Source organism: Babylonia areolata, chromosome 19 (genome assembly GCF_041734735.1).
Source record: "Babylonia areolata isolate BAREFJ2019XMU chromosome 19, ASM4173473v1, whole genome shotgun sequence".
NCBI classification, from domain to species: domain Eukaryota; kingdom Metazoa; phylum Mollusca; class Gastropoda; order Neogastropoda; family Buccinidae; genus Babylonia; species Babylonia areolata.
The window spans coordinates 11000132-11015131 of NC_134894.1; the positions used below are offsets into that span (position 1 = coordinate 11000132).

General features: G+C 42.7%; 1 protein-coding gene across 1 annotated transcript; it reads right to left on the bottom strand.

The window, feature by feature from the left end:
* Nucleotides 1-4350: 4350 nt before the first annotated feature.
* On the bottom strand, nucleotides 4351-12706 carry LOC143294066 (uncharacterized). Its single transcript, XM_076605483.1, has 6 exons — nucleotides 12473-12706; nucleotides 10793-10988; nucleotides 9447-9580; nucleotides 7923-8013; nucleotides 6014-6162; nucleotides 4351-4735 (listed from the first exon to the last, which is right to left on the bottom strand). The coding sequence occupies exons 1-6, from the start codon at nucleotides 12645-12647 to the stop codon at nucleotides 4698-4700; spliced, it is 783 nt and encodes a 260-aa protein (XP_076461598.1). The 5' UTR covers nucleotides 12648-12706; the 3' UTR covers nucleotides 4351-4697.
* Between the last annotated feature and the right edge of the window lie 2294 nt (nucleotides 12707-15000).

Sequence of the window (15000 nt, forward strand, 5' to 3'; positions counted from 1 at the left end):
TAAACCACATGCCAGTTCACCAAGGGGGAAAAAAGAAAAAAAAAGCATGTTTATCACAACCATGCAAAAGTGGCAAAACGCTTGGATAAATTCCCGTCCATCCAAATTAAAAGTAAACCTACTGAACAGGTGAGTGATCATATATCAGAACCTCAATAGATTATGCATCAACACAATGGGACTCCGCCAGTGTCACTACGATAAAGCCATTAATGAAGCTTTATAAAAAGAGGATAAAACTGGTTCTTCAGAGACTTCGCTTCTGGACTCAGACTATAAACACGCAAACATTCTCCCATTATTCCGTACTTTAGAGTACAACAAAGGAATCACAATGCACAAGATTGTGACAGGGAATGCACCACCAACGCTAATAAAAAGGTGTCCTATTAATCCACTAAAAAAACTCCAAAAAACGTCCATATCCGAATCCCAAGAACTGATCTGTTTAAATCTATCTTGGATTACTCAGGTGTCTCCCTGTAGAACTCACTCCCAGAGACGATCAAACACCACATTCATTTTGTCCAACCACCTTAAGATATTACCGATCACACCTTATGGCATACTGTTTGATATCTTGCTCATCTGTCGATATTTCTATGTTTTGTTTGCATTTAACAGTTGCTTGTGAAATTCTCCCATCCGATCTTTGTATTCATGCATCACTTGTTATTTGCTTTATTATTTTTACGATGTCTTATTTTATGAGGACAGAATATGATATATATATATATATATATATATATATATATATATATGTGTGTGTGTGTGTGTGTGTGTGTGTGTGTGTGTGTGTGTGTGTGTGTGTGTGTGTGTTACATGTGTATGCATTATGTGCGAAGTCTCTTCCCTCCAAACACCCTGGAAAAAAACTTTCATACATTTCATTTTTCACCACTGTCTCAGTTTCTGTCTGCCTCCCTCCCTCACATCTCACTCTGTCTCTGTCTCTGTCTGTCTGTCTGTCTCTTTCCTAATACGCTCACCTCACTACAGTAATCATCTCCCAATATTGCTATGTGAATCCCTATCGGTGTACTTGTACATCGTTATATCTGAACGAGTGTGCTTCTTATTTCTATATATGTTCTAACCATCATGTCATATGCTGCTATTATTCTGTCCTGTGTAGCGTAGACCCTAATCAAAGCGGGGACTGGATGAAAAAAAAAGAAGCAACCCACTGCTTATCTGTTATCCTCGGAATTGTCTTAAGAACCTTTCTGTGAAATGATCGATGGTGTGGCGGCATGTGTGGAAAGTGATCGGTGTATAGCACGCAACCCTCCACACATTGCCGTGGAAGTACTGACGTGACACGGCCTGGAAATGACCTCATGTACCTTCTCGATTCCAATGGTACCGGCCCAGATTCACTCCTCTTGGAGTTATTTGGGGGCAGACCCTATATTTTGTGTTCCACCCTCATGCCCCATATTGACTAAAACCCCTTTCTTCCCATGAATATGCATACTTTTCTTTACCACAAAGACTTTATTATAACAAGCATTTGTTGAAAAAACAAAAACAAGACAAATCTTGAGGGTGTCATTTTAGGGCAAAGCAAGAAGGACTCCATCTCATATCCCTAAAACACAGCAAGGGAGTTAATTTTGGGGCAGTATTACCGTCCCTTTGATTGTGTTGTAGGCAACCGAATAGTTTTCGCCATCAGTATTCTTGCGTGCTTTCTTATTAAAGAGACTGCTTTCTAATTACAAAGACTGCCTCAAAGCGTCCTTCAAAAACCTGTGCGTCGACATCAACACGTGGAAGACGTTTGCTCCAGACCGTCCAGCTTGGCGCAGTAAGATCACCACAGGAGCCCGTGCAGTTGAAGCCAGGCACATTGCCGAGGCGCAACGAAAGCGTGCTGTGCGCAAGGCCCGAGCAGCATCCACTGACACGACAGCACCCACTCACTTGTGTTCCACATGTGGACGAAAGAGCCTTCAGGAACAGTATTGGCCCTCATCAGTCACCTCCAGACCCACAACCACCAGTCTTCCATCTGATTTTTGAAGACATTGTCATCTTCGAATTCAAAGGACGAACATGAATTAATTGGATATGATTAATATATTTAGCGTGTGGAGTCGTTTCAGGGCTAACTCCCCACTGGAGTAAAGTCCTTTCCAAGAAATATTCCATGGGGGTGGAGTCATTCCAGGACATCACACAGTGGGTCGTGATCTCTGTCGGAAAATCGCTATCAAAATTTTGCAATGGCGATGTAAGGTACGTAACAGGTATAAAACCTTCGTCATCACTTAGGACTGTGTAAGTGTTGGGTTGTTTCCCTTGAACTATTTTCCTCCGTCGGCAAAATATGACACTGCTTTATGGTCGAAACATTGGTTGATTTTGGGCACACACACACACACACACACACACACACACACAAACACGCGCACACACGCTCATACACACACACATACACATACGCGCGCGCGCGAAAATAAAAACAGTCAAGTAGACAGATTCACTGGCAGGAACGGCGAAACAGACAGACGGAGAGTCACAGACTCACACACATACAGACACACACTCACAAACACGCACACATGCACATGTATACACATGCACACATACAAACCCACACGCACGTGTGCGCCTACATACGCACACAAACACAAATGCGCGCACGCGCACGCAGGCACAGATATGCATATTCGCGAGCACGTGCACACACACACGCACACACACACACGCGCGCGCGCGCGCGCGCGTACACACACACACACACACAGAGACAGAAAGATAGGCAGACAGAAATACATACAGGCAGATAAAAAAATACACACTCGAGCAGACAACACACTGATTTATGTAGTACATGTTGAAATATTTTCTTTATTATGCAGGACATGTAAACACAGAAAAAGATCCTAAGAACTGAAGGTTCTTGTGATGTCCGGCCGTGATCAGCTTTCGGGATGAATACGCCATTTGCAAGGGAGGAAAACGTATGCAATTAAGTGCCTGGACACCTGATTATGCAGTTACCTCTAAATCGCGGCTATATCCGCGGCTGGAGGGTAAAGGCTTAAGGACTTGTCAGACATCAAGTGACAGAAATAATTTTTCTTCTTCTTCCTCTGAGTAGTAGTAGTACTCATTTATCTATTCATTTCTAATTATTGTTTGTTTTTGCTTTTTTTAATAATTGGAACTGTCCTCGGTGACCAAGTGTTGACAATTCAGGAATTAAAGTAACATTTGGTTTTCTTTCTGTTAGTGTGCTATCTGATGGATTTTGTTTTGTAATTATATGCTGGGTTACTGTCGAGTCATGTTTTCGTTCGGGTCTGTGCGTTTGTGTGGCTGAAAATCACTTTGTAAATATATCTATAATTGTTGTGATTTGAATGCGTTCTCTTGTAACTGTGTGTCTGGGCGTGAAGCGTTCCATATTTTTTACAGGCCCAACACCCAGCTTTCATTACCGATTGACATAAGTTTACAGTTGGGCCAATAGCAAAGTGGAATCTGTATTATCAAAGGTTTCTCCATTGCAATAGGAAATCATCTACATCTTATTTTTCTGTGAAGGACCATGACTCTCAATCAAGGAGGTAAATTCTACTGGCTCCTAGCGCTGCAGCCTTGGAGGTTATTGGCCTTTGGGAACCATCCCAACACCGTCTGTCCTAAAAAAACCCTTGGCTTATAGAGTGGGGATGTAACTTGGGCAAGACACTCTCCACTGTCATCAAATTCTAGACCAGATAGTCGGGACATTAGTTGCCTCCTCTGCTGTTCTGATGTTTTTAGTCGGACACGACCGACTATATCATGGCTATGGGCAGTAGTGAGGGAGGGTTGGCGTGGGAGAAGGTGTTTTTTTTTTCAATCCGCCTGAGCGAGCGTGACACTAAAAGAAAAAGAAGTCTTTAATAGCAATTGAAGTTAGTTGTTTATTCAGCACTCAGTTGCGGTACAGTGCAAGTCCTGTCGTCTGTGGTAATTCCTGAACATATTGAATAATGTTGTTGTGTCTGCAAGAATTGTGTTAGCTCTCTCTTTTGACGATGACCCAAAGCGCTATAATCTGGCCTCAGTCTGGCTCTTGCAAGACGAAGTTCTGGCAGATCTCTCTCTCTCTCTTTCTCTTTGTATTTTGTCGTTGTTGCTGTTGCTGTTGTGTGTGTATGTGTGTGTTCGTAGGTATATATATATATATATATATATATAGTTGTGTGTGTGTGTGTGTGTGTGTGTGTGTGTGTGTGTGTGTGTGTGCGCGCGCGCGTAACATAAAAGAGGCACAGACAAACTTATGCAAGGAGGTTTTTTTTATATTTCAACCTTTCGAAAATCTTAATTCACATAAAAAAACAAAACAAAACGAACAACCGTTTCAACCTTTCAAGAAGACGCGACAACTATGATGACAATGGCGCTGAGGAAGAGGAGGAGGAGGAGGAAAAAGAGGAGGAGGAGAAGGGGCATGAGGATTTGCTCAACAGATTGTCGACATTTATCACTCGATACAAATGTAAAAGGATGTCAGTAGTAATAGTTGTGGCAGCAGTATAGGTAGCTGCATCAACAGCTGAATGATCGTAAATGTGAACAGCTGATCCTCGACTAGAATTGATCTACTGTGCTTCGAATCATAAAGCAAATGTATGGACAAAACAATCATACTCCCTTGTCTGAAACAAAATCTCTTCCTGCTTCGCGCCTGCGCATTACTTGCTTTTCCATGACAGCAGTTTCTGGACGCTTCCTGCAATGAAAATAAAGAGACACATACAGAGAGACAGACACACAACGTTTAACATCAAATGATATATGAAAAGAAAGTAGCCAACTACTACGGACATGCATATTAAAAACAAACGAACAACAACAACTACAACAACAAAAAGGAACACACACACACACACAGACAAACATTACAGATGGAAAGACAGACACACAGAACGCAATTTGGCCCAACACGACTTAACTTTCACATACGTAGGCCCTACACATATCCATTATTTATGTTTCGTTGTAGTAATCTTAAATTACAGGTCGAAGAATCCACAGAGATTCAACTGGGAGTGCCTATCGCAGCACTGAAGTTGTGGGTGAACCTGCATATTACTGCACTGAAGTGTTAACATGATTTTAAAACTATATGCTGTTTCCACTCAAGGAATAAGACAAAGTTGATAAAGATGATGATGATGATGATGATGATAATGACAATAATAATGATTATAACGATAACAATAATGATGATGATAATAAATATAGTAATAGTAATGGCAGTAATAGTAGTAGTGGTAATAATAATAACGATAATGATAATAATAACAATAATGTTCATACATAAAAATAATGATAATAATGATGATAATAATAATGATGATGATGATGGAAACGCAGCACTGTATCTAGAAAACTGCTTTAGGTGCTTTCAAAACACACAATATTATACACAACACATTACATACACACACACACACACACACACACACACACACACACACACACACACACACACACACACACACACACACACATACATTCGTTCAAAGCTATATACATACCTGCCCTTCTCCTACACACACACACACACACACACACACACACACACACACACCAAAACACACACATACACACATCCGCACACACACACACTCACACACACACACACACACACACACACACACACACACACAAATACACACACACACACACACACACACACACACACACACACACATACACACATTCGCACATACATGCACATACACATATACGCACATACACACATTGCCAAGCATACCACATGCATAACAGTATGTATTGCTTATATATGTGTCATGCCACAATGAACATTATTCCTGAGAAAAGAGGTGGAGTTTGATTAAAGGCCAGATTCAAACCTGGCGAGGGAGTCAAGAGTGTTGAAGGTCGTAAGGGAGCCTGTTCCACGTCTTCGGGGCACTAAAAAACAAGACTAAGAGAGAGAGAAAAAAAAGAAAGAAAAAGCAAAATCTACAGCCATACTCACTTGCTGCACGCAGACTCCAATCACACTGCATGACGGTAAGGAGGGGATCCATGGAATGGAAGACGAGGTCGTCAATGAACTTGGCTGCATCACGGTTGCAGTTTCTCAGCACCTTCCCTTTGACGCAGTCCCGTAACCGTTCAGCTCGCCTGGGCGAAGAAGAACAGGAAGAATGGATGTGTGTGTGTGTCAACCCCCGAACACGGAGTATGGCTGTCTACATGACGGGGTTAAAAATGGTCATACACGTAAAAGCCCATTCATGTACATGCTAGCTAACGTGGGAGTTACAGCCCACGAACGAAGAAGAAGAAGAAGGTGTTGGTCCAGTTCGCTGTACCAGTGCTACCATGATCTCACTGGACTGCAATTATAAGTACTGTCTCTGAGATGTTCTTTTTTTTTTTACCACTTTAGGAAGGAATGTTGTATGGTGAACATAATATGCTTGCAGTATATGTAGTATAATATGCTTCTGTCCATTGATGTAACATCTAGACTTGTCGTTTCTCTCATTCTCTCTCGTCTTGACTATTGTAGCTATCTATTGTCTGGTTTGCCTGCTTCATCCATTCAGTCTCTTCAGCGCATACAAAACTCTGCTGCCCGACTCGTTCTCAGAAAGAAAAAATCTGAGCACATCACTCCTCTTTTGCAACATCTCCACTGGCTCCATGTACAAGATCAGCACTCTATGGGTTTCAAGTCTCCAATAACTGTAATCAATGGTATCGAAAGGTGAAAATCAGTGTCATGCGTATCAGTTCTCTTAACAACAACAACAACAACAACACACACACACCTACACACACACACACACCTACACACACACACACACACACACACACACACACACACACACACACACACACACACACACACACCACAGCGTTTCAACGACCAATGGAAAGTTCTGATACACTGGTGCAATTTTTTTTTCTGTGTTAAAAGGTATTCTACTACATTTAAATGTATTATCTGCTGTTCCTGGAACCAATCTGATGATAGAGTTCGATCAGAACAGCGTACATTGTGTGGCTTAAGTCGCTAGTTTTGTTTAGAAACTGCATCACAACGGAAAGGAGAGTGCATGCATGAAAAGAACATGGACTTAGCACAGAACTCGTGTCATTGTCCTTGCAGCTTGCAAGAGGTACAGAAAAGAAAGAAGGGTAAAAGACAGAAAGAAAACAATACACACACTAAGACTGGTGAAAGAGAGGAAAAGTCTCACAAACATAAAGAATGGAAAGAAAAAGAATAACAGACAGGGATACAGACTAACAAACAGAAAGAACGAAAGAAAAAAAAAGAAAGAAAGAAGAAAGAAATCTACCGTCTGAAAGAAAGAGCGAGCGAGAAAGTAAAGAAGAAGAAGTGTGAGAGACAGACAGACAGACAGAGAAACAGGCAGACAGACAGAGAAACAGGCAGGCAAATAGAGAGAGAAAGAGAGAGAGAGAGAGAGAGAGAGAGGGCGAGAGAGAAAGAGAGGAGAGAGAGAGAGAAAGAGTGAGAGAGAGAGAGACAGACAGACAGACAGACAGACAGACAGAACAGGTAAAATATAGACACTTTGCAGGCGTGATCATACATTGCCACCAGGGTAGATTAAAAGAAAAGAACTGTATCGGTTTATTTGATTTAGTTGAAGTAGCCCAACTTTCTTAACACTGCATCAGATTAAGCGGGGAATAAACAGTCGTAGATGTAGTTATTAAAAAAACAAAACAAAACAAAACAAACAAAAAAAACACAACCCCCCCAAAAAAAAACAACAACACAAAAACAACAACAAAACAACAACCAAAAAACCACCAAATATGTTGGAATAAGGTAGGTTTCAAGGCCAGATTTGAAAGAACTGAGTGCAGTTTTAAGAGTGAGTTGTCAGTTCAGTCACATTTACCGGCAGCCGTCGTCGAAACTCCACTCTTCACACGTCTCTATCTCTTCTTCCAGGGCCTTGTTATCCCAGCACTCTTGGTTTCGAAGGATGGCTGAAAAACACACATATCATGCATACCCTTAACACAGAAACAAACAGATAGACAGACAGACAAACACAATTACACACACATACACTGACAAACCGACGCGGTCACGTCACAAAATACACTGACACACATTCAAAGACACAGACACAGATACAGACTCTCTCTCTCTCTTTAAAAATGATTGTTTAAATCTGTCCCTCTATTATGTATTTGTATTAACACCATGCTTTGCTTTAATTGTTATTTAGTATTGTGTAGTGTATACCGTATTCAGGGCGAAGACTGGATGTAAAAAAAAAACCCACACCAGTGCTTATCTATTATCCTCGAAATAAATAATTTTGTCTTGTCTTGTCTTCTCCTTTCTCTGTCTCTCTGTCTTCTCCTCTCTCTGTCTCTGTCTCTGTCTCTCTCTGTGTCTCTCTTACCCACCCTTGGATAAAACGACACTGTAACTTCCCCTGTACCCCCCCCGTCACATGGGCTATTAAGCTAATGACAGTAAAGAGTCAAAAGTGTCAAAGTGTCTCTTACCCACCCCATGTCCCATTCAACGCTAACAGAGTTCACAGCCTCGGCAACCTCCCCTGCCATACTGATTCGCAACAACGCAGAAAATAGAATCAAATCCACCATGTGCCCCCCCCCCCCCTGCCCCCCCCCCTCCCCCCGCCCCCCACCCTCCACCCCATCCCCTGCAAAAGTTTTCGCGAGAAGACACAACCACAGGAATTTAGGATGCTAAACTGCGATTTATTCCATCCCCACTTTAGCACTCCTAAATTCGGCTCCAGAAATTTAGGATGCTAAACTGTGACACTACCCAGAACCGGAAATACTGTAGAAGTTAGTTCCGTTTGCTTGCCGCGGTTTTTGCAAATAGATATTTAGCAACGAGGACATGAAGTTCGATGCACGAGCAATGCTTAGGCCCAGGGTTCATTCAGTCTATATCCCCTGTCCTCCTCCGCACTAGCGCTTCAGTTTAGATCAGTTCAATTACTCAAAGATGCGTCACTGCGTTCGGACAAATCTATATAGGCTGCACTACATCTGCTAAGCATATGCTTGAATCGCAAAGTAACCCAATGCGCTTAGTCAGGCCTTGAGGGAAAATATAAAAAAAAGATATGAAGTAAAAAGTAGATAAGTAATTAAATCAACGAATTGATAAATCAAAATAGTAAATAAAAGCAAAACGAAAATGAAATGAATAGATCGATTGACAGATCAATCGCTAGATAGATGAATAAATGACACACACACACACACACACACACACACACACACACAATGATGCAGATAATATGAATAACAACAATGATGAAATAAATAGATAAATATAAACACAAGTGTAAATAAACACACAGACAAACAGACAAACAGACACACACACACACACGCGCGCCCCCCCCCCACTCCCCGACCCCGCTTACCTGCTCTGCCCTCAGGGTCACACATGTGGCCCACGACTCTTTCCACAGTCTCCGTAAGAATTCTGGTTATAAAGTCCTCTTGCCCACACGAATTGTGGACATTGTTCACACACGTGTGAGCGTTGTGCAGTACACTGGGTAAAGGAGAAAGGATTTATGAGTGAACGATTGAAGCTTTCTCAGTTGTTTGTGCGTGTTTACAATACCTTGGCATGTGTGCAAAAAAACAAACTCTCTCTCTCTCTCTCTCTGTATGTGTGTGTGTGTGTGTGTGTGTGTGCGTGCGTGCGTGCGTGCGTGTGTGTGTGTGTGTGTGTGTGTGTGTGTTATTAAATGTATATACTATGTTTGCGGGTAAGAGGGTGTGTTTGAATGTGCGTTTGTGCGTGCGGCGACTTTTGTTTAAAGTCTATTAACAATTGGCATTTTGGAAGAATATCTCCCTCCTGTTCTTCATCTGTTCACAGGTTTACCCTGTAATTCCCCGATCTATATGAGAAAAAAAAAGAAAAGATACAGGAAAAAGACACAGCAGTCTAACTTCTTAATCCGGATGGTAAAATTACAGAAGCTATCCAATGGATCTAGTGATAAAATTTGGAACATTTCTAGTATAAGCAGATTGTTACACAAAACTTTGCAAATCGAAAGAGATGATAGAGCTGAAGAATTTGTACATGAATGAGGTAAGAAGATTTTTCACATGTTCACATTGAATATGAGAATTGTAGATAGGAGGTAATTTCATAACCACAGATGTAAGTCACTTTAAAAGTGTATTCGTTTTCTTTTTTTAAATATAATTTTATTAGGAGCCGATTGTAGTCTATATATCAGGCCTGTGATCTTCCTGTTAGTGTGATGTCCGGTTTTAGAATGGAGCATATGATCAATAGCATACGACTACGAGCCACAGTTAGCACTCATTCTTACAAGGTCAGTCTCAAAATCTGTATCTGCTTGATTGAATGATGATGGTTTTTCTTGTTGTTGTTCTTGTTGTTGCGTTTTGTTTCAAAACTGGAAAAGTCTAAAAAGGTGAAAATATGGCAAAGAATAATACAGTGGTATGACCAGCAGATCTTCAGTTCTCCTGTGGTTTTGTTTCTCATTTATCTGTTTGTTTGTTTATTTATTTATTTATTTCTGTTATTTTCAAGTGTTTTTTTTTCATTATGTCGTTGTTATTATCGTTGTTGCTGTTGCTGGTAATGCAGAGACAGATTGTAAGACTGCCCTAAGATAAGTATCCTTGAGTTACACCCTTGTTTTTAGTCTCTTGTAATTGTAAACGGATTAAAACTACTACTTAATTTCAAAACAGTGTAATTTCCGTGCCCACTCACTCGCACAGCATGTTGAGGGCGTGGGAAGTGTTGAGGGAATCCAGATGAAGTCCAGAGGTGGGATGGTCCAGTTTCTCCAAGGGCTCCACACAGTTCATCACCATCGTGGAAGCATCATCGCAGTCGATATTTCTTCGCTGGAACAGCCTGTCCAGATTCGTTCCCTCCGTGTCCAAGAACGGCAAGGCGTAGGTCCCTGTGTGGGACAGGATGTCAATTTCTCGTCAACAGGCTGGTCAGTGACAGGTGCGTGTGCGAGCACGCGCGTGTGCGCGCGCACGTGTGTGTGTGTGTGTGTGTGTGTGTGTGTGTGTGTGTGTGTGTGTGTGTGTGTTGTTATTGTTGTCATTAGTTTAACGTCTTTCCACTTGAAGTAATATTAGACGAAGAAGATAAAAAAAAAAAAAAAAAAAAAAAAAAAAAAAAAAAAAAATAAAAAAAAAAAAAACAAATGGAGGGGGCAGGGGTTATGGGAGGGGAAGGTGGGATAAATGTGTGTGTGTATGTGGAAGATTGGGAAAGACAACGCTGGAGAAAAATGGAAACGTTAAAAACGCCAACATCAAACAACTATAACAGTGTGCGTGTGTGTGTGTGTGTGTGTGTGTGTGTGTGTGTGTGTGTGTGTGTGTGTGTTGTAATTTCATCATCATCATCATTACAACAACAACAATAACAAAAACAACAACACTGATGATGATAACGACGACGACGACAACAATAATAATAATATTATTATTAATAATAATAAAAACAATAATAATTATAATGATAATAATGGATACTTCAAACTATTGTGAAATCTGCTGTATGTGCTTTACAAAATACATAATCTTATATATATATCACATTACGCACTGATAATGTTGCTCGCAAGCTACACACACACACACACACACACACACACACACACACACACACACATATATATATATATATACACACACATTCGTTCAAAGCTATATACATACCTGCCCTTCTCCTACACACACATCCACCCCCCCCCACACACACACAACACACACACACTCTCTCTCTCTCACACACACACGCATGCACACGCGCGCGCACACACACACACACACACACACACACACACACACACACACATCCACACCCCCCTACACACACACACACTCACACACACACACACACACACAGATAGAGATACATACAGATAGAAAGACAGACAGACAGACAGACACACACACACACACACACACACACACACACACACACACACACACATGCACACACAAATACAGATAGAGATACATACAGATAGAAAGACGGACAGACGGACAGACACAGACACAGACACACACACACACACACACACACACACACACACACACACACACACACACACACACACACACATACAGATAGAGATACATACAGATAGAAAGACAGACAGACAGACGGAGACACACACACACACACACACACACACACACACACACACACACACACACACACACACACACACACACACACACACACACACATACAGATAGAGATACATACAGATAGAAAGACAGACTGACAGACGGACACACACACACACACACACACACACACACACACACACACACACACACACACACACACACACCTTGTAATAAACGGACACAGACCGACAGAGAGAATCAGACGCAGAGACAAAAAAATAATTCTCACCTGCCATGACGCAGACTACAGCCAGAAGACACGCGGTGAACTTCATAATGACTCGGGTTGACACTGGCATTGAAAGCTTCTGACCCAAGGCTAAAACGTTCGCCAACGTGAGGCCTACAGGATAAGGGGGGTTCCCTTTATACAGTACAGTGCTCAAAGCTATCACGCCGTACATCGAGCTTGATTTTCTCAACGTAATCACCCGTCATTTGATCACGATCATGGTGACATTTGCGAACGTAAGTGCCCATCGCTCTGCCGCTCTGCTTATCTGTCTCTCTCTTCGTCCCCTCCACTCTCCACAACCCTCTCTACCCCCTCCCTTCTCCACTTCCCCTCTCTCTATCATACTATTTTCAAGCATACCTCATGTACAGCAGTATGTTGGTATACTGTTCGGATGGACATACCACAGCGAAACGTACTGCCGAGAGAAGGGGCCAGATTTGAAAAAGGCGAGGGAGTCTAAATGTCGGAGGTTGTCACGGAGTCGACGGGCGCAACAGCCGAATGGTTAAAGCGTTGGACTTTCAATCTGAGGGTCCCGGGTTCGAATCTCGGTGACGGCGCCTGGTGGGTAAAGGGTGGAGATTTTTCCGATCTCCCAGGTCAACATATGTGCAGACCTGCTAGTGCCTGAACCCCCTTCGTGTGTATACGCAAGCAAAAGATCAAATACGCACGTTAAAGATCCTGTAATCCATGTCAGCGTTCGGTGGGTTATGGAAACAAGTACATACCCAGCATGCACACCCCCGAAAACGGAGTATGGCTGCCTACGTGGCGGGGTAAAAACGGTCAGATTGACAGTCCAACGCTTTAACCACTCGGCTATTGCGCCCGTCAGTCAATCAATTGTTTGGGCGAAGGTCGGAATGCGCTTCCTGTGAAGAGAGTGTCGTCATATCCGGCTCACACACTGCACGACGTTGAACGGTTAATTATATCGAACAGAGAATGAATTCACATCTCGCAACGAAAATAATGATACACTATCAAAACTACAACAACAGTACGACAACCACCACCAAAAACATTAACAACAATATCAACAACAACAGTACACAAGGCTATACAAATGACGAAAAGAAAAACATAGAACAAGCGGAAATCACACACACACACACACACACACACACACACACACACACACACACACACACACACACACACACACACAAAAGAAAAAACCTGACAATATCAAATAATAATGGAAGACACAGACATTTTGGAATGGCATTCACAACCTGGAAAGGGGATGGACTGTGAGCAGACAGGAAATACGAATAACGGCATGATTGTGGTCAATGTAGTAATTGTGGTAATTGTGATCTTGCCCCCACCGACATTCGCACTCGGCGATAGGTGTCAAAAGGTGCACTCTCGAAAGTCACATATGCCGGGAATGAAAATTGTGAAATGGATGAAGGTAATGTCTCACGTGCTCGCCGAAAATCGGTCCTGAATTGGTCATAATAGTCAGTTGATGGCTACTTTTCTCCCTTGCTTTTACTCTCTCTCTCTCTCTCTCTCTCTCTCTCTCTCTCTCTCTCTCTCTCTCTCTCTCTCTCTTTCTTTCTGTAGAGAAGAGGGATGTTGGGATTCGGGGGTGGGGAAGTGGGTGGTTGGATGCGTGGGTTGGCGAAACGCAGATTGTATTATCATTCTGTACAATTACAGGCTTTGACGACCACTTGATCATTCCATATTGTAGTAGGCCTCCTTCGGTCATGGCTGACCATGGATAGAGTATATCCGACCTAATGTCTAATTAGGCTGTCTGCTTGGACCAAGCAGCGTCGCCTGTGACTGTAGATACCGATGCGAGAGAGACAGTCTCTGTCGCAGTGGTCACATGTGTAAGGTGATGCTGGTCTGTTGGCTGCCGTCCCTTTTCTGGGTACTGAGCCTTTACTGCCGAGCATGTGTGGTCCATGCCTTACTGCCATACAGCAAGGTGCTGAGGACGCAGGCGTTGTATACAGCCATCTTTGTCTTCGTGGTCAGCTTGGGATTTGTCCACACTCTTTGTGTGAGGCGGGCTAGCGTTGTGGCTGCCTTCCCGATCCTCTTGTCGATCTCGGTGTCAAGGGAGAGGTTGTCGGTGATGGTGGACCCAAGGTGAATTGATGGATGGCTTCAAGCTCGTAGTCATCAACGGTGGTGGCTGGTGGAGATGGTGTGTCTTGGCCTAGGATGTTTGTCTTCTTGAGACTGATGGTCAAACTGAAATTTTTGCAGGCCTGGCAGAAGCGGTCCATTAGTGACCACAAGTCCTGCTGGGTGTGGGTCACAACTGCGGCATCGTCGGCAAAGAGCATGTCTCTGATGAGGGCTTCGCGGACTTTTGTCCTTGCTCTGAGGCGGGCGAGATTAAAGAGCCTGCCATCTGATCTGGTCCGCAGGCAGATCCTTTCTTGCACTGTGCTGAACGCATGCCTCAGGAGAAGAGCAAAGAAGATTCCAAATAGGGTGGGGGCGAGGACACAGCCTTGTTTGACACCGCTGCGTACGTCGAAGGGCTTGGA